We start from the raw sequence: 21429 nt of genomic DNA, 5'->3' as shown, positions 1-21429 counted from the left end.
GAATTTAAGAAACAAAACAAACAAGAAACCACTCTTAAAAACAGGGACCTGGTAGTTGCCAGAGGGGAGGAGAGTGGAGGATGGGTGAAATGGAGGAGATTAAGAGGTAAACACCTTTAGTTACAAATTAAGTAAGTCACAGAGCTGAAGTGTGGGGCACAGGGAACACAGTCAAGTTGCAGTAATGCTGTTTGGTGACAGATGGTGACTACACACCTGTGGTGAGCACTGAGTAATGTCTAGAATTGTAGGCTCATGTCCCACACCCGAAACGAATGTAACACTGTATGGCAACTACATTTCCATTAAATTTTTTTTTTTTTTTTTTTTGCAGTGAAATGTATAAATACTCATCCCAAGAGGAATCAATAAAGTCTATAGATGGTCTCATGCCAATTTAGGTCAAATGTTGTCACCACATAAATAAGAAAGAATGTTTGGTTTTCAGGGTTTGTTCTCTGGGTTTGGTTTGGTCTGGTTTTTGTAACTGCAAATGAGGGGCTGTGTGCCTCTATTTCAAAAACCAACTCGCTTCATCCAGATTTAGAGAAACAGAAAAGCAAATCTTGTTTTTCTTTACACTTAAGAAAAAGTGAGGCATTTTTCAAAACAACCACTGCTGTGAAAATAGTTCATCCAGATGCTTACAGCCTTCCTCTCGATGAACAGGGCTTTAAATCTCAAAGTTTCTGTGCAGTGAACTTGAAGTCACCTATGTAAGGAATCAAGTCATTAAGTGGCAGAGACATTTAAACAAACCCGTAATTTCCTGGAACTTACTCTTACTGGCCTTAAGGAAGCATATTTTCAGGATGTTTGGAAATCGTTATTAATTTTCAGGGTAGGATTTCACATTACAAATAAACGAACACTGTAGGGAGTATTAGCACCAGATTGGACTTGATCTGAAAAGAAGGAACTAGTCAACAGTGCTCTCTCTACCCCAGTTCAAAGGGAGACCTGCTCGAAGTCAATCAAGCCAGCCGAATAAAGAACATGAAGAAAGCCAATAAAGATATCATTCATTCGATTTCAAGAAAATTCAGCAGTTATCTACCAACGGCACTAGTAAATTTAAATCGCTTTAAATGCATGGGTTTGCGGTTTTCATCCGATTCGCCAGGATATAAAGACGACCAGTTTTTCCTCTTAATAAATGAAATGGATTTCCTAAAGAATGTAAGAAAATCATGGAAAGCCAAGAGCTAATGCTTCCATCTCATTTCTGTCCTGGGTGCGTCTCGTCTAGACGGAGACACAGATAATCCACTGTGTGTGTAGATGTTTCAGGGATGATAAGAACCAGTCGGCAATATCATGCCTGGTTATGGAGCAGATCCTGAAACAATATTATGTTTCTCTATATACTATTAGAAGCTTGTCGTCAAACATAAACTCTATTTTTGGCCTTCACGTTACTGGAAGAGCATCAGAACTCACTGAGAGAGACAAGGGACACAGTGAAAGACAGCACTCAGCCAACACCAGAGAACCTGATCCAAAAGGTTTAGTGAAAGAAGGTGTTTTTCACTGCCTGATCTTGAGGCTGTTTTAACCGGGAGCGGGGGGGGGGGGGGTAGGGGGAGGCAATAAAACGTGTAGGGCTCAGTCAAAGCATCCATCACGTGCGACTGATGATATTGTTACTTTGGGCTGTTATTCCAAGCTCAAAGGAGGAGAGAGACTTTGCAGGTTGTTTTCATTTCTCTCGGAGCCATGCTGGAAGTTGACGTCCACTCCAACAGGAGCAAGAACAGAGCCCGGCAGCCCAGCTCAGCCAGAGGCAATCCCAGGCCAGTGAGGAGCGGAAAGGTGAGGGCTGCAGCTGGGAGAGTCTGTTTCCATTAACTGCGCTGAGAGCAAGCAGAGGAGAAGTGACTGGGGAGAGTCACCCCATCAAAGGTTGGCAACCGCTGCCTTTCAGTTGAAAGCAACTCGGGATTTTGACAGTTTCGTGGAAAGCCCCAGACACTAATCTCGAGTTTGCTCTCTATAGAGTCACTCTCCAAGTATCTTTCTAAAGGCGGAAGGAAAGTGCCTTCAATGTAAGCCTGTTATTTTTTTTGCCCTGTTTCATTTTTAATGAAATTAGCGATGTACAGAAAACCAGGGAGAATAATGAGGAAAAAACTTCCACAATCAGCACCTCGAGTGAACGAACACCAATATTCTGAGCTCCTGCTGCAGAGCTTCCCCGCCCCCATCCTTCTTCATCCCGGGTCATATTCTTAGAAGGAAAGAGTAATGTGATACACTCTTTATTCTCACCTATTCTTTAAACTGAACTTCGGGAGAAGTGCAAAAATCCACCCATTACTTTAGACAAATATTTGAAATTCCTTAGGCAAAGATGGAAATGGTCCAGTTCCAGTGTCTGAAAACCCGATCAGCATGGAGTTGCTCATGGTAACACTGTTCTCTAGACCTGGTCCGTCTGAAATCTCTCAGCTCCCACCGGTGCCTCCTCTACCCTCCCCAGTCCACACTGACCCCCTGCCAAGCCTCTCTCCAGCTGGAGGCCTAGGGTGATCACCCCAGCCACTTGCCTTTACAACACCTCCTCCCTCTAGACAGTATTCTTCCCAACAGGACTCTTTTCTGTCTTTCTGAAATCTTACAGATATTTGTTTATGTATTCTATCTTGGGACAACAGGCAGGAGCTGTGGGGTCCATCAACTAAAGAGAGCATTCTGGGGCTGGGGGCGAGGAGGCCTTTTCTCCCATCGCTGCCTGCCTCAGCAGCGAGCACAGAGCCTGGCTCCCGACCGAAGGCAGGGAACTGGGCAGTGGCAGGAATGAACATCAGGCAGCAAGCCCAGGAGAAATGAATGAGTCTTGGCTGCCTTTCTGAAGGCAGTGTAACGTAGGGACAGAGCTCAGTGAGGGAGTCGGGAGTCCACTGCTGTTCAGCTTTGCCACTTTTGAGCTGTGCCATGCTTGGCAAGTGACCTCCCTTCTCAGGCCTCAGTTTCCTTAACAGTAAAACAAAGGGGGCGCGTGTTTCTGCCTCTGGAGCAGATGTTTGAGCTCAGCCATGTTATAAAAGCTGGAAAGATGGAGGCGCCCAGAAGCTGGTGTGAGACGCGGCTACATTGTGGCTGGGACTGCTGTGGTCTTCTGAGCTCCGGACAGTGGGGCCAAGGTCATGACTTCACTCAAGGAGCACCAGTGAGATAGGGGACTGTATCCGAAACGTCCAAGCGAAGCCCACCGAATGTGCCAGCTCAGGGGTGCGTGGGTTGGGAGGAGGGGAAACACAAGGAAAGCCGCTGTAACACAGAACCTCCTGAAAGGGAAGACTCGCCTCCTCCCTTTTAAAGATGAAATAGCTTTACAACCTGACTTTATTTTTCCAACAAAACTGTTTTTCCTAACAGGACTTCTGAATCCACAGCTGTTTTCCTGCTCCTTTGTGACCAGTTTTAGACCTAAAATGGGATATTACACACAGTGGCTGTTCATGAATAGACACCACTGAATGCCCATGCCATTCTCCAAAATGTGTTGAGGTTGGGTCTGTGGCATTTCCCCTGAAATGGGGGTTTCTAGGCTTCTGCTGATGACTGAGAAGAGGAGATGACCAGGTCTTTATTACGAGGCCAGGGCCATTTTTCTCATTTGCATGAACCTTTGATCTCAAGGCAAATATCACCCAAGAGGTGGATGTGGCCCTTGAAGCCTGGGTAGAGCGGAGGTTTCCACCAGCATCACCAGGCCCAAGTCGTTCCTCACCCCACCCGGGAAGTGTTCTCTGGTGGCCCAGTTATGCATCCCGAGGACAGCAGCAGCATCTCAGCGTCTGCAGGCCTTGAAACAGGGCTGTGCAGGCCCTGGAGGGCCACCTGCTGTCTCAGCACTCTTCAATCCCTGAACCGGTCCTCTGGTGCAAGAACGATCAGCAGCTGGGTCCCCTTGAGACAAGTGTCCAGCGTTCAGCAAGCTGGGCTTTCTGCACCAACCCCTGCTCTCCCTCCCGTCTCTGAGCAGAGAGCTTCCTTCTGCTGATTTGAGGGGTGTCCAGATCTGTTTATCTTATCAGCTGCTGAAGCAGGCGGCTTGTTTTTACCCTTCGTAAAAGACTCTGTTCTCTAGGATGTACTGACTTTAAAACATTGCTGGTGAGGCGGCGGCCGACAGGCAAGTGGCTCCACTTAACACAGTGTTGTCATGAGCCAATCCACTTCTCCTAATGCTGTGGCTCAGAAGCATTTGCGTCTTCTTATGTGAAGCCTGCAGTCACGGGGCCATAGAGTGGAATGAGCCTTTGCATGCCTACATGCGTGGAAGCAACTGTGTACTCTTTTGACAGATTTTTATTACTAAAGCCGTTAGGAACGTCAAGCCACTCTGTCCACGTGAGCATAGATGCATCAACATATATTCAACTACTATCTTAAGCACAGCTGCTATTTATGTCAGTAGCTCTCTCTTTTCCAACCTTCCTTCTGTTCCCCTTTCTTTGATGTCCTGGAAGGACACTGACTTTGGCGTCACACAGACCTGGGCTCGTGTATGCACCTCCCCTTCTTACTGACGGTGTTGTAAATATTGACTGTGACACCTGGGCACATCCCTTAACCTCCCAGAGCCTCAGTTTCCTTGTGTGCCTAAGACCTTAAGACCATAAGGCCTGTCTCCCTGGGTTGCCACAATGTTTAAATAAGACAGTATGCATATGGACCCTGTATACAGAGAGTGCATGATAAAGCTCCACACCAACCCCATCCCTTGCCCGTCTTCCACCCTGCTATTTTCCTTTGACTGTCAGGATTCACATTTTACAATCACACGATGAGAGTTACGCCATTCTGAGATGGGCTCTCCGCCTCTCCCAGATGGTCCCCCACCCAGAGACAGGAAGCTTCGTGACTTGGAAGGGGAAAGGGGGAGTGAGGGTAGGAGGAAAAGGGAAGGACAAAGAGGAGGGGGCTTCCTCTCCCACTGAAGAAAGAGAACATCAGCTGCTAATCTGGGGCCCACCTGAGAATTTCTTAAGGAATTCCAAGAAAAGCTACTAAAAGGCCATTTTTAAGTATCTCAACAGGGGCACCTGGGTGGCTCAGTGGGTTAAAGCCGCTGCCTTCGGCTCAGGTCATGATCCCAGCGTCCTGGGATCGAGCCCCGAATCAGGCTCTCTGCTCAGCAGGGAGCCTACTTCCTCCCTTCTCTCTCTGCCTACTTGTGATCTGTCAAATAAATAAATAAAATCTTTAAAAAAAAAAAAAAAGAAGTATCTCAACAGAAAAATGCACATTTATTGAGGGGTACAACTTTTCGGAGCATTATTAGCTCACATCCAAGCTTGAGATACTGTTTTGACCACCCTAAAGCTGAGGAATCTGGCTCAGAGACCTTCAGCTGGTAAGTGGGATTCAAAGCCCTCTGCTCTTTCTGTTCCCTACATTGTGAGCAATAGTTTGGTTTCATGGAGGAGCTTTTACACCAATGTCGATTCAGATTTTTAAAGACAGAGCCTGGGTGGCTCAGTGGGTTAAGCATCTGCCTTCAGCTCAGGTCATGATCTCAGAGTCCTGGGATCAAGCCCGGCATCGGGCTCCCTGCTCAGTGGGAAGCCTGCTTTCTCCCTCTCCCACTCCCCTTGCTTGTGTTCCCTCTCTTGCTGTCTCTCTGTCAAATAAATAAATAAAATCTTTAAAAAAGAAAGAAAGTGACATTACAAAGACGCAAACTATGAGGTCATAAAGCTGGAGCACAGTAACTAAGGTACAGAAGTGAGCCAAGTATCCTCTGATAGAAGAACGGATGAGGAAGAAGTGGTGTGTGTGCGCGCGTATGTGCGTGCGCATGTGTCTGTGCGCGTGCATGCATGTGTGAGTGCCTGCATGCATGCGCGCACGCACACACACATATATGCACAGCGGAATACTACTCAGCCATAAAAAATAATGAAAGCTTGCCATTTGCTACATGGGTGGATCTAGAGGGTATTCTGCTAAGTGAAGGAAGACTGAGAAAGATAAATAACACATTTCACTTCTATGTGGAATCTTAAAAACAAAATAAATGAACAGAACAAAACAGAAACAGATTCTTAGGCACAGGAAACAAACTGTGGGTTACCAGAGGGGAGATGCCTGAGGGGGACAGGTGAAACAGAAGAAGAGGATTAAAAGGTTCGGAAGTTCAGTTATAAAACAAGTCAGTCATGGGATGTAAGGTCCAGCGTAGGGAGCAGATCCAAATAACATTGCAACAACTTCCTATGGTGACAGACGGTAACCACTCTGATTATGGGGACCATTTTGTAATGTATAGAAACACTGAATCACTATGATATAGACCTGAAACTAATAGGGTATTATACGTCAGTTACACATCAATTTTTTAAGAGAGAAAAAAAATTTTTTTTAAGCTAGAGCAATAAAAATGGAAACGTTATCCTTACTGTAAAACCCAACTATCGGAATATAATTAAGTGGTAACAACTGCGGTCTCTCTGGCCAGATCAGAACTCCTTATGGGACTTGAACCTTGTCCTGATGTTGAAACTAGGTGTCACAGGCCGGGATTTCTCGGCTCTAGCTCAAGGAACTTGAAACAGAAGTGCCCAGGCTCAAAGTCCCTCCATGTCCTGTGCTCCCTAAACACATACTCACTCCCTTAGTCACCAGGGCAGAATCACCCAGAATCATACAACCCCAGAGCCTGGATGAGCTCCAGAGACCATAACATTTCATATGCTTTCATTTTACAGGTGAGGAAACAGAGCCAGCAAGGCTACGTGACTTGCCCAGGGTCACCCTGTTAGTGTGCCCTTCCTTCTTTTAATGACAGTGTGAATTATTCATTAGCTGTAAAACTTCCTATTATGTCAGCAGAAAATGGGCTTTTTAAAAGAATTACTGAAACAGTAGTAAATGATTTACCTCGTAAGAAAAAAAAAAACAAACCCACCACTACCATCATCCTCTTCATTCCTAGGACAAATATATAGAGTTATTATCAAGAGTATTTTGCATTAGCAAGTCTCCAGATAAATTATTTTTCTCACTGTTCCCACTTATTATTATTTATTATTAAAATGTTCATGGGGGGGCGCCTGGGTGGCTCAGTGGGTTAAAGCGTCTGCATTCAGCTCAGGTCATGATCCCAGGGTGCTGGGATCGAGCCCCGCATCGGGCTCTCTTCTCAGCGGGGAGCCTGCTTCCTCCTCTCTCTCTGCATGCTGCTCTACTTGTGATCTGTCAAATAAATAAATAAAATCTTCAAAAAAAAAAAAAAGTTCATCGGATGCCAACACTCGGGAAGACAGTACCCCAAGTTGTATCCACCCAGCCAAGTCCAGGTACAAGGGCAAGCACCCCGTGCTGCTGGGGCACATGTCCTCCATGTGTGGAGCACCCATGTGGGTCTTCAAAACAAGCAACATCCATTCACGTGTGTGTGCAGACACTGGGTCCCCCGAGGCTCACATACTAAGACTGATGTGAGCTATTCTGCTTGTTTTTCCCTTGTCTGCCATGCTGATGTGCTTTCCCTGGGGGGTATGGAGGCTGCCCTAAGAGCCTTCAGGGGTCAGACAGGTGAGATGAGTGGGTGATGAGGCTTCCTAAGATAATGGAAAATGGCGGGAATGTTTCCAAGCGGAGAGGGCTAGCATGCTGTCCTTGGGGCAGCCATCGCTCGGCTCCAGAGCACTGGCCATGTGAAATGTTGGCCAGTGAAGGCAGATCGCTGCTTTTTCTTTTTTTAAGAAGCCAGAAACCCAGAGTTCTATGTTAAATCTCCAATTCCCCCCACCCCCGAAATCCTGGCAACTAATTTTGCTTTTTTTCTGCTCTGTGAGCCAAGCTCTGGCCAAGTCCTACCAGTCTGTGAGCCCGAGTAGAATTTTCCAGGGCAGGCTTTGGGGGAATGGCTGGGCAGAGGACTGGGGTTAAGCATGAGTGGTACTCTGGCTGCACAGGCTTGTCGTGGCTCCCCAGTCCTCGTGGCACCGGATTAATTAGAAGGAAGACAAGGCCATTTGTGACCTCAGTGACATCCCCTTTGCTTCATGCTTTGCTGACACAGTCACCTGCTGCTATATAACAGGGGTGTGCAGGAGGGAGGTGGGTGGAAGCTCCAACTACTGAAAATACTCGATCATTTCAAAACACAATTATCACCACGAATGCAGCCACAGGATTTTCAGACAGACTTCCTTTCAGCCCCTTTCGTTCAGCCCTCAATCTGGAATACTGGAGGCTGGGTTCCTGGCCAATCAGCATTCTGCACAGACCATTCAGCTCACGGCAGCCAATAGCCCCAACACCACTTGTACGCCGTGGATCTGTTAAGTCAATTTGGTCTTAAAAGCTGTAGGGAAAAAATTACAGTAGAAGAGAATTTTTGTCTGGGCTGAGAGCGTATAGTTAAGTCAACACAATTCTCACCCATGTGATTCAGAGTAAAGTCATGTAATTAATTTTAGATGACTCCAAATAGATCTAATAAATTCACCCAGCAGATGCCTATTAAAATGAAAAATGCTCTTAAGGTTTTCCACAAATACTGCAGGTTGGAGAAGAGGAGGGTTATACCTTTAGAGTAGTGGTGGATTCTACAAAGGCCCTTTATCTTCAGGCTCAGAAGAGTGGAAAGTTGAGATGATGAGATGGGAAATCAGGCAGGAGAAGCTGACTTTTGAAGTAAATGCTTTTGTTTAGAATGCTCATATTGGGATGCCTGGGTGGCTCAGTGGGTTAAGCCTCTGCCTTCGGCTCAGGTCAAGCATGATTCCAGGGTCCTGGGATCCGAGACCCACATCAGGCTCTGCTCAGCAGGGAGCCTGCTTCCCTTCCTCTCTGTCTGTCCGCCTCTTTGCCTACTTGTGATCTCTGTCAAATAAATAAATAAAATCTTTAAAAAAAAAAAAAAAAAAAAGAATGCTCGTGTTGACAGCCTCCCCACTATCTCATTGTCTGGATGTCTGCTGAAGTCTAGGTCCAGTGGAGCCCAGAGAAGCACAATCACAGAGAGGGAAACCAGCAAATGGCTGCAGATGCCTAGAAACACACGGTCTGTGGGTAGCACTGCTCCAAGTCTCAAAAATTCCTCAAACAACCTCTTTAATTGCAACAGCCCAGCTAGCTCCAGAGTCTGAAATTCAGAGGCAAGTGCCTGTTTGTGTTTTGTTCTCCTAAGCTCAAGGCCTGTCCACACGGCTGCAGTCTTAGCAGGAAGACCCAGCCCGCATTCCGTGGAATGGGAAATGACAATGGGATTGAACGGGGATCTCTCGGTGAAATAATCGTTTCAACAAGAAAATATATTGTCTACGTATTTACAAGGGTTGAGCTCAAAGTTGTGTAGGAAGGGAGTAATACATCACAACCCCGGCTGAAGACAACTGTAAAGTGTTCGTGTGGACGGCCCGCGGTCCTGCCAGAACGCTTCCTCCCTTATGATGTACATGTTAACAATCTGATGATATGATGATAGAAAGACACATAAAACAGCTATTTTTCCTGGCATGGTGCCCTACTGTAAACCTGGAGATACTTAAATACCCCATCGCAGCCTCAGTCCTGGCTAAGTGTAAGGATTAAAGGAAGTGCAGAACAGGTTTCTTCTGTGAGCATCGTCCTGCCTGCCAGCTTCTGGGGGTGGAGCACGGTGCGTCTGCCCCATGCCATCTCAACATGGGAACCACAATTCTTGGGAGATACAATAAAATAGCAGGGCTCAGCCTCGTTGGCTTGTAGGGCACGTGTACAAAGACGAATGCCAACTGGGGAAGGCCAAAGACTCATGTGTCGTGTCGAGACAAATTAATCTTTGAAAGTACACGTGTATTTCCCAAGATTGAGAACCAGCGTTCTGAGTCTGTTATTCTTCCTTCACCCGCTGCAAATGAGGTGAGGTATCTGCTTCTGTATTAGGCTACGATACCGCTCCTGAGCCCTCGGTAAATATTGCCACTTCTGCCCGCTCGCTGTAGTTTCTCATCTAACATCTAACAGCTCACTGGGATCTGGTTTACGTCTTGCTTACTCCTATCACTGATTTCTCCTCTTTAGTGTTCTACTGAACAGAAGCCAGGAGAAACAAACAAGGGGACCTCAAGGCTTCTTCCCTTTGGGTTCAGAGTTTCTGCAAGAGGAAGAACCGGCAAATCAATGAATGAACAGACGATCGCTTTTAACCTGTCTATAAATACATGCTTATGTCTCTGGGTAATGGATTGCCCTGGTGAGCAAGTCATCATTTAAAGCTTAATTTTAATCTCCACACAAGAGATGGAGATACAGAACGGCTCGGGCTTTTCTCTCACACTCTCTCCCTCTTTTTCAAGATAAATCAAATTAATTAATGTGTACTTTCCAACTGAAGAAATGATTAAGACCCAGCTGTGTCTGTGAAATTGTAAGTTGCGATGCTACACTTGGGACTTGTTACTGCTTTTTTTGGCATGAAGAAGGGAGACACAGGTATCTAATATTAAGTGTTCTCCAAAGTGTAAGTTGGCAGTTTGTTCGCCAAATTAACTTTCAAAGACCCCTCACTTACTAAGTTTGACCTTCCTACACACAAATCTTAAACGATCAATGGACTACTGTAAAATAGCTTTCTTTAACAAAGATCATCTTTGGCAGGCTACTTCAAAGGCTTTACCACTCTGGAAAGATGAAAAGGTACCCCCATTTTACATGATTTCCCCTATAGATTAACACTTATTTGAAATATGCCTGAGAATTATGCGATATTTACTGATCTATGTGCCTTCTTTCACCGTATTCAGCAGCCCCAATGGGACTGCTTTTATTTCTAAGATTTAGGAGAATTTTCTACACAAAATAGAGCATTTTTATGAACATATACAGCTGGTCAGAACAGTATATCTGGCATTTTTATTCACTACTGTTCCAGTGCAAGGCAGTATTTGAAACTAAAATATACAGAAATGTTTTTAACCAATACCATTTCAGGGGATGCCTGGGTGGCTCAGTTGGTTAAGTGTCTGACTTCAGCTCAGGTCATGATTGCCAAGTCCTGGGATCAAGCCCCAGGTCAGGCTCCCTCGCTCTGCCCCTCCCAACTCCTGTGCTCACTCTCTCAAATAAATAAATAAAGTCTTTAAAAAAAAATACCATTTCAGGATGTGGTTTCAGATTCTCCTTATAGTATTCTTCAGAGTCTAAAAGGATCCGTTTCTTTCTTTTTAAACAAAGATTGTGTGATTTTATGTCTAAGGTCATTCTAGAATTACTATGGAATTACGGAATTATTTCAACGAAGGGATGAAGCAGGTAACAGAAATTAACAAAGAGGGTTCATTATGGGGTGTGTATGTGAGTGCGCGCGAGCACAAGCACATGTAAGCAAGTCTGCCTGCATGTTGCAGGTGGGGTGTGGTGCCTGAAGGGAATAGTCATTTAGGTCAAGAGGTCAGATCTTCTGATTTTTATCAGAAACCTCCTTTTTTTTTTTCCCCAATATTGGCAACCACTTCAAATTTTTTGAAAGAACCGGACCTGGACAAACAAAACACATCTGGGGGATGGCAGGCTGCCTTAAACCTGCTGAGAAGAAAAGTATTTACATTAAAAAGAAAAAAATGCTTTCTCAGTCATCCACACTTTTTGGAATGCGTTTTCGTAACTGTGAATAGGAACCTATGACTGCCTTAAAATGGCTTTGGACAGAGGAACTAACAAGATTCTGGGTCCTGCGTTCCAGGAGCAGCTTTGTGAAAGGGCTCTGGTGCATGGGGAAGGAGGCTGCCGTGGGTAACAGATACAGGTTTCTAATATAAAACACAGTAATCCGTGAATTCACAAATGAAAAGATATGAAACAGAGACCCCTTTTCTCTTAAATTTATCTTCAAGGTCATTTCATTTTATGGAGATGAACACAGCTGACTTGCCAAAAAAAAATATATATATATTTAATAATATCCTTCTTTGCTCTCTGGCAGGGTGAAGTAGAGAAATAAAGTCTCCCCGCTGAACTACTATGAGGTCAGAAGCCTTGCTGCTATATTTCACACTGCTACACTTCGCTGGGGCTGGCTTCCCAGAAGATTCTGAGCCAATCAGTATTTCGCATGGCAACTGTAAGTACCCGCGATCATCACTGTCATTCACTCCTTCTGTGGGCATTTTAGGCTGCATCACCCAGCAAAACACCCACCTTTTCTAAAACTTAATAAAATAGGAGACTTGCTAGTAGACAACAGCGGGGTCTCATCAAATTGGGGAGATGGCTGTTCTATAACTCAGTTAAATACTGCCAGGGCAATCCGTGTGTGAACATGTGTGTGAGGATCTGAAATGTTCCTCGAGTCCCTCTGATGAAGTGTCCGGCCACGACAAGGAGGCCATCCTCGATCGTGCCTGGAAACCAGCAGTGGGAGAATATACTATCATGTGGGTATCGCCTGGAGCATGCCTTCTCACGTGTGGTTAACATGTGGGCACTGTTACAAGATGAGAACAAGAAAGAACACTATTTTCTTCTTTTAGATTTAGAGGTAAAAACTTTGCTGGACTTTGAATTCACAGAGGACCTATTTTAACTATTTGTAACTGTCTTTTGGTCTCTGCTTCACTGTGAAGGGTAGAAAGCCATGTGATGAAGAGTTCAGATGACTATTCAAGAGGAAAAGTCGTACCTGCATGTGGGATCCAACAGCCAATGTACTACTTCTTTCCCTTCCCTCCAAAAGACAAAATGTTTTATCATAGTAAAGTGAAAGGGAGCCCTTTTACCCAAATATCCATTTTCCCAATAGCCATCCCAAAACAAACACTGAACAGACCCTAAGGAAAGTATTTAGCTACAGGGGATATGAAGGAGAACCATCAATGTGTGGCTTTCTGCTGGACAGTCCCTGAAAAGGGAAAGAATTTCATGAAAGTGAGCTGGCGGGACATGGCACAGAAAACAATGAGTGCACAAAAGTCAGGGCGTGCTTAAGGACCAAACTGTGTAGTTCAAAACAACTAAAGAGGCAGTCCACCTGACTCAAGGTACCAAATCTTCATATGCATTTATGAATCCCCATTTGGGATAGGTATTCGATCTCTGGTGCCCCTGTAAAGAAGAGTCCCCAGCCCAAATATGCTGCTGAAATGGAAATGTCAGTGGACACTCAAATCCTTGACAGCAGAGGGACATGAACTATCTTAGCAAGCTCCTTGATGAATGCGTAAATGAAACTTCTGAGGGTGCAGGGGAATGCACAAGATAATCCCATACCAAGCTTGACTGTGAGTCAAATATACCAAGGCTCTCTGATACCCACTGTGAGTAAGGCTCAGAGACTCTGGGGGATTCCAGTGTTGGGGTCTGAGCATGAATCTGTGAATGGGTTTCAAGCCATTATTTACAACCCACCCCAAAAAAACATTTTTAAATATGACTCATCCTTCTTTCCTTCTGAGTTTCTCTGGAGGATTGCCAGTGCTCTGGAGAGTGTAGGTTTAAAGGCAGAGAGATTTTTGAAATGTAGGTATTTCTAAAGGTCAGATATTATTACAAATTGCCCACTCTCAGCTCAAGAGAACTGGAGGAAAGCAGAAATATGTTCATTGACGGATCTCCAAGTCAGGAAAAATTCCAGATCACCCGACTGGCTACACTCCGTTTGACCCTGTCCTGTCAAAGCCCCCGCTTCTGTGAGATTAGCCAATTGCTTAACTCAAGAGTGAACTTCCCACAGTTCCTAGAATGCCAACCAACGTAGCGGGGCTGCCTTCAATAGTAGATTATTCCAACTGGACGCCTGTGGAGACTGTATTTTTCTTCTGGCTCCTGGATGAGGGTTCTCGCCTCCAGACCACATTGCCTTTGTGGTGATTGATGGGAAAGCTGCTTTGAAATAGTTTTGTCCGGAGACAAGATCTTTGGCAGGCTGCCCCTCAGGCTTAGCACTCTAAAGAAGATGAAAAGAAAACTGGAAGAAAAGAGCACCTTCATGTAAAGGGTTCACTTGCAAGTTTAACCCCCGAAAAGAGGGACAAGTCAGAAACTGTGACACCGAGAAAGAGAAGTCCGGGCTGATTATCATCTGGAAATGAAACTGTAACTTGATCGTCCTCCCAGAGCACCCATCTATCACAGGCTTTCCTAAAATAACAAGACTCCTTGGATAGGGAAAGGGGTGGCATGGACTGACTTAAATATGGTTTTGTTTTGTGGCCAGGCCCCTCCCCTCCCTGCCCTGTCAATTCCTGGCTTGATTTCCTCTCCCTCTCTTGCCCCATCTCTTCTTTTCACAGATACAAAACAGTATCCGGTGTTTGTGGGCCACAAGCCAGGACGGAACACCACACAGAGGCACCGACTGGACATCCAGATGATTATGACCATGAACAGAACCCTCTACGTTGCTGCTAGGTGAGTGGCCTTTCCCTCACATCTGCCTGAAGAGCGACTGAAGGGCTCGCATCTGAACGTACCCGTGATGCACCATTTTAAAGACCATGACATTCCCAAACAACGCGCTGCTGAGCTTAAAAAGGCTACTTTTGTTGGTCAATCATGCTTTCAAGATTTTCTGTGTCTGTTTAACTAGAGATGGATTTAGATGGAAATGTTTGCATACGCTGGAGCTTAGACTTAAATAATCCACTGTTTGTCTTGAACATATATGCAAATACCTAATCGCGCAACCAGGAGAGCACTTTTCTGTCCTTGATGCTTGTTAAATTAACCCGAATGTGTAAACATGTATTATCCAGTGTGTGTGTAGTGTAATAGTGTGTAGTGTAATAGTGTGTAAGTGTAATAGTCACTTTGTAGTGAGTATGTAGTATATATCATTACTGCAATAGAATGACAGTAGCACCAATTTTAAAAGAGTTTTCGATTTGGATCTAGTTAAGAAAATACTCAACCACTGGGTAATGTCATTTAAACAGACTGCGTCTTAAGGGCTGAATAGCATAGCAAGAAAACAGCCCAAACAGGGCTCATATGGATTTAGGCTTTTGTCTTAATTCTATTCTTCATTAACCTGGACCACGACCTCTCTGGCTATGATGTGTCCTCTCTCAAATAAGACGTCAGATTATTTTAAGAAGTCCCTTGGGGTTCTAACAATGGATGATCCCCAATCTTGGAGGTGCCTAGTTCATTCAGAAAAATTCTAAATGAAACGTGACAAGGAACAATACCTTGTGGGGTTCCACGGTGATCTTCACCTGGGTCCACACCAATTAATCACTGCACAGTGGGAAGAAGAAACAGAGATTATGTCCATGATACTTTCATGGCTGTGAGCATGGATAAGGAACAGGTCAATAAGAGCAGTGGTTCATTCTTCTAAAGCACTTCGGTGTTCTCAAATGAAAAGCTATGCGACATAAACCAAAAACCAATGGCCACATACAATATCCTGCAAGCACCCAACAACATGTCCCGGGGAGCAGTGCCGAAGCCCTTTCCAACAACTGTACTTCACAAATACGTACATGGTACGTATTAGTCGTATGTGCTGTGTAAGTTCTTTACAAATGTTCATTCATTCGATCCTGGAAAAGAACCCTAGTTCAGTGAAGGAGCTATTATCTCCCTGTCTTACAGGAAGAAACCCAGGGAGAGGAAGGGGAAATGCCTGGGACCAAAATGACAAAGGCAGGATTTGAAGTGGGGTGGCCTTGCTCTAGAAGCTGGGCATTTACTCCCAGTACTGGGAAGCCTGCTGAGGAGGAGAGCTGGGACCACTGGTCCTGGCAGTAACTTTCTCCCAGCTTCTGCCCAGGAACATAGCCAGCGTGGGTATTCCTCAGCTGCAATGAGGTCCCCAGTAGGTGACCCTCTGGTAGAAGAGTAGGTCCTTCTTTCTTTTTTTGGGGGGGGGGGCCCTAAGATTTTATTTAATTATCTGATAGAGAGGCATGAGTGTGGGTAGGAACTGAGAGAGAAGCAGGCTCCCCGCTAAACAGGAAGCCCGGTGCGGTACTCGATCCCAGGACCCTGGGATCACGACCTGAGCCGAAAGCAGCCACTTAATGACTGAGCCACCCAGGCACCCCCATCAGTTCCTTCTTAAATATCGTTTTTGGATTCCTAAATGTAGCAGCACTGGAAAATTACATGTGTAGTCAATTATCTATAAGCTGGTCAAAACAAATGATTCAACACTGGATCTGTGAGAAATAGGCTGAGTCAAGAATCTTCTATGAATGATTCAGTCTGCGATTCAGTCTCAAAGGGGGAAAACAGGCTAACAGACGACCCTCATACCTGATGATTTAGTGCAGGTGTGGACTGCAGGTCCAGGGTGGCCCCTGAGTCAGAAGCAAAGTGCTGTGTAAACTTAAAAAGTGACAGTTATTCCAGCTCGTTAAAACCCGACAGTGTTATCCTCCCCATGCCCCCCTGCCAAAAGGAGAAATGTAAGGGGGGAAAAGGAGAGAAACACATTCATTTTTTTAAAACTAAAAATGAACAGACCTGCAGAGGTCAGAACAGACCTGCCTTTCGTAAACGTCAAATTTGTAAGACCCCTGCACTGACCTATTGGTTTCCATTCTACACACAGCCTTAGTACCCACCCTTGGGAAAACTCCTGAAGGAGTTTCCTGGTCACTATGTTTAGGGTCTCTCCTCTCCCTTTTCCCAGCACAGCCCAGAGATATCCCAGTTCCTGGGCAGCAAGTGACACGATGTGAAGTCCAGTCCTTGCCCCAAGGCTCACACCACAGCAACACAATTCAGTTTTGCTCACTAGAGGTGGGGAAGAGGGAAGTCCTCAGATTAAGTCAATTTGTGTTCAAATAACTGATTTCAGAAGCTAATGAATCCTGGGATGTACATACGGACAGGAGGGAGTAACCGCCCACCACGGCCTTAGGTTTAGCATAAAGTGTGCTTTCTGTTTGCTAGGTAGTGTGATCTCTTGGATACTGAAAAAGACTGCAGTGGTCCAAAAGAGTTCATTCACAGAATTCTATTTTTAAAATAAGCTTCCTGATTCTTTTAGACAAGTGGTGTCAGTCAGTCATCAGAAGCCAAGTCCCATCCAGAACCCAGAGACTGAGTGAGCCTTGATGGCAGGGACCCTGCAATTCTGCCTTATTACTATCCATTTTGAAAATTCTTTTTTGTTGTTGTGTAATCTCCAAACTGCTAATTAACATAAACAGGCCATGCCAGAAGGGGGCAATCCCAGAGCTTTCAGAGGAATTGGCAGTGCATATTAATCAGCTGTTAATTTACAATTCATATGTTCAGCTCCTACTTAAAGTTTTCAGGGGAGGAAGGGCAAGAAAAAACCTAGAGTCATCTCAAACCTGATACCAAAGTAATAGGCAATTCCATCCCAGTAATGAGCCTGACCCACAGCACCACCAATAAAGTCAAACAAGTAATAAACGAATGCAATAAAACTGCCTTGAAATTAAAGGGCAGGGTGATTCTGGCACCCTACTGAGGTTCCAAGAACTTCCCAATTCAGCGATTTACAAAAACAGGCTCACCATTCTCCCCCTCACCACCCTGAGAGAGAGAGAGAGAGAGAGAGAGACACACACACACACCTCAAAGGCTCACAGTTGCAAGGAAATTCTGTAAGCCAATCGCTTTGCCCCCAACTTTTTCACATGAGAAAGCCTGTTTGTATTTCTGTTTTTCTCTGTTGTACTTTTCCTAAAGGCAGTAGCAGATCTCTAAAGAAGGGGGGGGGGGGGATTAAAAGGAATCCTGACAGCAGATCATTCCTTTCTTTTTTTTTTTTTTCCTTCCCCAATCTCTCCACTTTCTCTTAAGTAATGAGGGGCCCTGAAAGTACATGGGAGCCTTGAGGTCCTGGTTAAAAGCTGTGGGTAATTTTCCAGCCCCAGGACTTCCTGCGTTTTAGAAAAAGTCAATGTTATTTCAAGGGAAAATGAGCTGTTTTGCTTTCCCTCACTAGCCCCCCATCTCCTCAGTTGAGTGAGTTTTCTTTTCTTTCTTCTGAATCCCAGACAAAAACGCCCTTGTACTCGGCTCACACAGAAGGGGATGTTTAAATATAGCCCCACACCTGAGCTGCTGATTCTGTTTCTTCCCTTCCAGGGGGAGATTGGCAGCAGATCGTAAAGGCAACCAGATTCTCAGCAGAACAGGAAGGTGAACAGAAGCAAGAAATGTAAACTTTAGCTCAAGCACATTTTAGACCTTAATTGACCATCACTGTGTGAAGAAAACAGTGCTTTCTGGAAATAATTTCACCTTTATCATCTCCCATCCTGTCAATCACATCATCAAAGCTAAGGCCGGAAATAAGTTTCGTACGGGGAGAAACAGCCAGAGATGAGCTCTTTGTTAGCTCCCATGATGAAGGAAGGTGGCCTGTTGAAATAGCAAGTGTTTGGTGCATGGATTGGAAGATACTGAAAGGGCCTGGGGAAACCCACCTGTGTTCTGGGTTTGCGGACAGTTTCACTTTCAAAGCCCTCTCTCCTGAACTACATACATACAGAGATTGTAGTACTGGTATGAGGGAGACGACAGCAAAGTTTTCATAAAAGGTGTCCCTCTCAGCAAGATGCCACGATTTGTCAGAAGTAGCAAAGTGTGATCGAGGGGTATCTCTTGCAGGCTGAACTGTTCCCTTTTTCTTGCATGTGGAGGTCTCTTTTCTAATAACGTGGATATGGATTTATCTGCCTTGAATGAGACAGACACTCATTCAGGAGAAAATTAACTATCCTGACCCCTGTATCTGACACTGTATCAATTTCTCACTCTTTACAGGGACCATATTTATACTGTTGATATGGACACCTCACACACAGAAGAAATCTATTGTAGCAAAGTAAGTAGTTTCAAAACCATCTTTCTAAAATGAAGGGGTTTAGGACAGCTCTAGAAGGGATTACGTATTTGAAATGCACTGAGTGAGGTGACATGGCTAATAATTTGGAATAATTTGGAACATTTTTTTTGTGGTCCTACTAACGTGGGGTGAATCCATGTTTGAAAACAGCTATCTACTTCAAAGTTTATTCACCAAATATATGTGCCTGTGTCCTTTGGAGTTTTAGGTCATTTCCAAATTCCTTTAATAAAATACTACGATGTTTGTCCAGGAAAATAACAGTTTTCATATGTAAAATTTTGCCCCACAAATGTTTCAATGTTACGTTTCCACGTCTTGCAGTATTAAGTTTGATTTGCCTGTTGTGGCTCAGGAATCTAATCATTAACCACTTCAGAAAGACATAAAATATAACTTAAGCTTCCCCTATAACTCCACGTGGAGGTATTTTAGTTAATAAAATCTGCCACAGAAGTAGACGATCCCTTCAGTCCATGAATTTACGTGGAGTGGAACCTGAATTAAACCTTTGTCCACCGAAAGTGAATGTCCCCTTTATGTTCAAGTAAATGACTTCCATATTTTAAGAGAAAAAGCGTGCTTTATGAAAAGTGATTCATCAACTGAAAGGAAAGGGCAAGGACATGTAGTTTATCAAAATGAGCGTCGTTGAGCAAGTTGATTTGGATATTTTATGAGAAATTTCCATGCCGTTGTTTGTTCTTTTTTCCTTTTCTCCTTCATCTTTATCTCAAGGAGAAGATGATCATTCTGTAGTTTAATGAATAGATAGGAGTTCAAAATTAAATGAACGGTTCCCGTCTCCGATCTTTTGTTGTTATGGTGAATTAATCATGGAGAAAGGGTGCGGAAAGCTTTCAATAAATATATGTTCAGCCACCATCTCCCCAAGGGAACTCTTACTTCTAAAATCAAATGCAACAACCTCTAGGCTCTAATTGATTTCTTTCTTGATCCCCGCAGAAACTGACATGGAAATCTAGACAGGCTGATGTAGACACATGCAGAATGAAGGGAAAACATAAGGTAGGCAATTTTCATTCCTCCTGCAGCTGCCACTTTGGGTTAAGTTTTTGACGGTTATCTCTGGCCGTAGACCGTGATGTGGAATGGATCGTGCTAGTCCCTTTTCCCCCAGTAATTGCTTTTTCCATCAACTTACTGAAGGCTTTAATTTGCAAAAACAGTTTGCTTTTAATGTGATGAAATATTACGACAGCTGCTAGGGCTGCATCACGAACTACTTAGGGGCACCAGGGATTATGGACACCGAGCCCGCTGCCCCAGCTCTTCTGAGCACACTCGCCAGTAGCCCGCCGCACAGACCAGAGTCCTTGGGGAGGGTGAGGAAGAGCTCAGAACAGAGCTGCACAGACAGACAGGGGTTTGCACCTTGAGTCCCAGAACAGCATAAAAACACACTTCAGCCAGGAGTCTTGCCCAGCAAGGGACCTTGGGACATCTGGCATTAAAATTAATACAGTGGAAGGTTGGCACTTGCACGCTCGTTCTTTCTACCCTGTGCTTTTAGTTACTGTTAAAAAAAAAAAAAAAAGCCGTTGTTGTCCACGTCATGTTTTGGTTAAACATCAGGAGGAGCTCGAATTCTTAACAGGGAAACTCTTTAACCTTACCGTCAGCAGATGGTGGGAGACAGTGAAGGATGGATTTCTCTATTGGCCAGACTGAATACAAAAGAGTTTGAATTATTTTTCAGGATGAGTGTCACAACTTTATTAAAGTTCTTCTAAAGAAAAACGATGATACTTTGTTTGTCTGTGGAACGAATGCCTTCAACCCTTCCTGCAGAAACTATAAGGTAAGTGCAGTTTTGTCTGCTGGAACCACACGGGCCGGAGGTATTCCGTGATTTACTGTGCGTGTACCTGCAGCGACCTAAGAGGGGTAATTCAACACCATCTGGGTTCCTCTCACCCACTGGACTTAATGTACTGCTCCACATGAGTGATTCTGAGCAGGCTCCTAAGCTTCCTGTTTGTGCGGGACTGACTGACACATCTTTAAGGAGCCTTCCCAGCAAAGTTCGTTTCTCTAAGACCCTATTCTTCATTGTTCGGAGTGCCAACAGACTTTTCCATGTACACCATGTGGACTTCCTCTCTCTCCCTCCCACCTTCTCCCTCCTACCTCACCATCCTCCCTGAGCACAAAAACACACATAGGTTGTGAGTGATTCCTGTTTTAAGAGGGATCTCAAACACACACCAGTGCAAACTGTGGGCTTTCTTCTAGGAGAGACTTCTAAGAATGCAGAAGTTTAATTCCATTTAGCACTCTCGCCACTGTGGCCTTTATGCAAGGGAAAGCAAAATTAAGTCTCAGAGCATTAATAGATCAAGTTAGTTCTGAAGCAGCCCCACATCTGTTCGCTCCCCTTGCCCGTCCTTCCCGCCGCAGCCCTTCTTCCCGCACACATGTACTGTGTTCCTCGCGTGGCCAGGCACTGAGGCTTTAAGGACAAAGAGGGGGCCTCCATCCTTAGGGAAGCCACACAGGGAGAAAAAAACTATAATTCCATGAGGGGCAGAGCATTATGGAAGGACAATGGAAAGGCGCTCACCTTAGCCTGAGGTGGAGAATCAGAGAAGGCTTCCAGAAGGGGGCAGATGATCCCACTCTCGAGATGCTCCCCG

The 21429-nt window shown here is 44.8% G+C and overlaps 1 protein-coding gene across 1 annotated transcript in view; it reads left to right on the top strand.

Moving 5' to 3' along the window:
* The window catches only part of SEMA6A (semaphorin 6A), a 123988-nt gene that overhangs the window by 51950 nt on the left and 50609 nt on the right, over positions 1-21429 (top strand). Inside the window, exons 2-6 of the mRNA XM_080803725.1 lie at positions 11924-12061; positions 14229-14346; positions 18691-18751; positions 19739-19801; positions 20493-20594. Of these exons, the coding sequence (XP_080659851.1) occupies positions 11962-12061; positions 14229-14346; positions 18691-18751; positions 19739-19801; positions 20493-20594 (444 nt within the window). The 5' untranslated portion in view covers positions 11924-11961. The remainder of the gene's footprint in view (positions 1-11923; positions 12062-14228; positions 14347-18690; positions 18752-19738; positions 19802-20492; positions 20595-21429) is intronic.

The sequence above is a fragment of the Martes martes genome, assembly GCF_963455335.1.
Source record: "Martes martes genome assembly, chromosome: 5".
Classification (NCBI taxonomy): domain Eukaryota; kingdom Metazoa; phylum Chordata; class Mammalia; order Carnivora; family Mustelidae; genus Martes; species Martes martes.
This window is presented reverse-complemented; position numbering and strand designations above follow the sequence as displayed.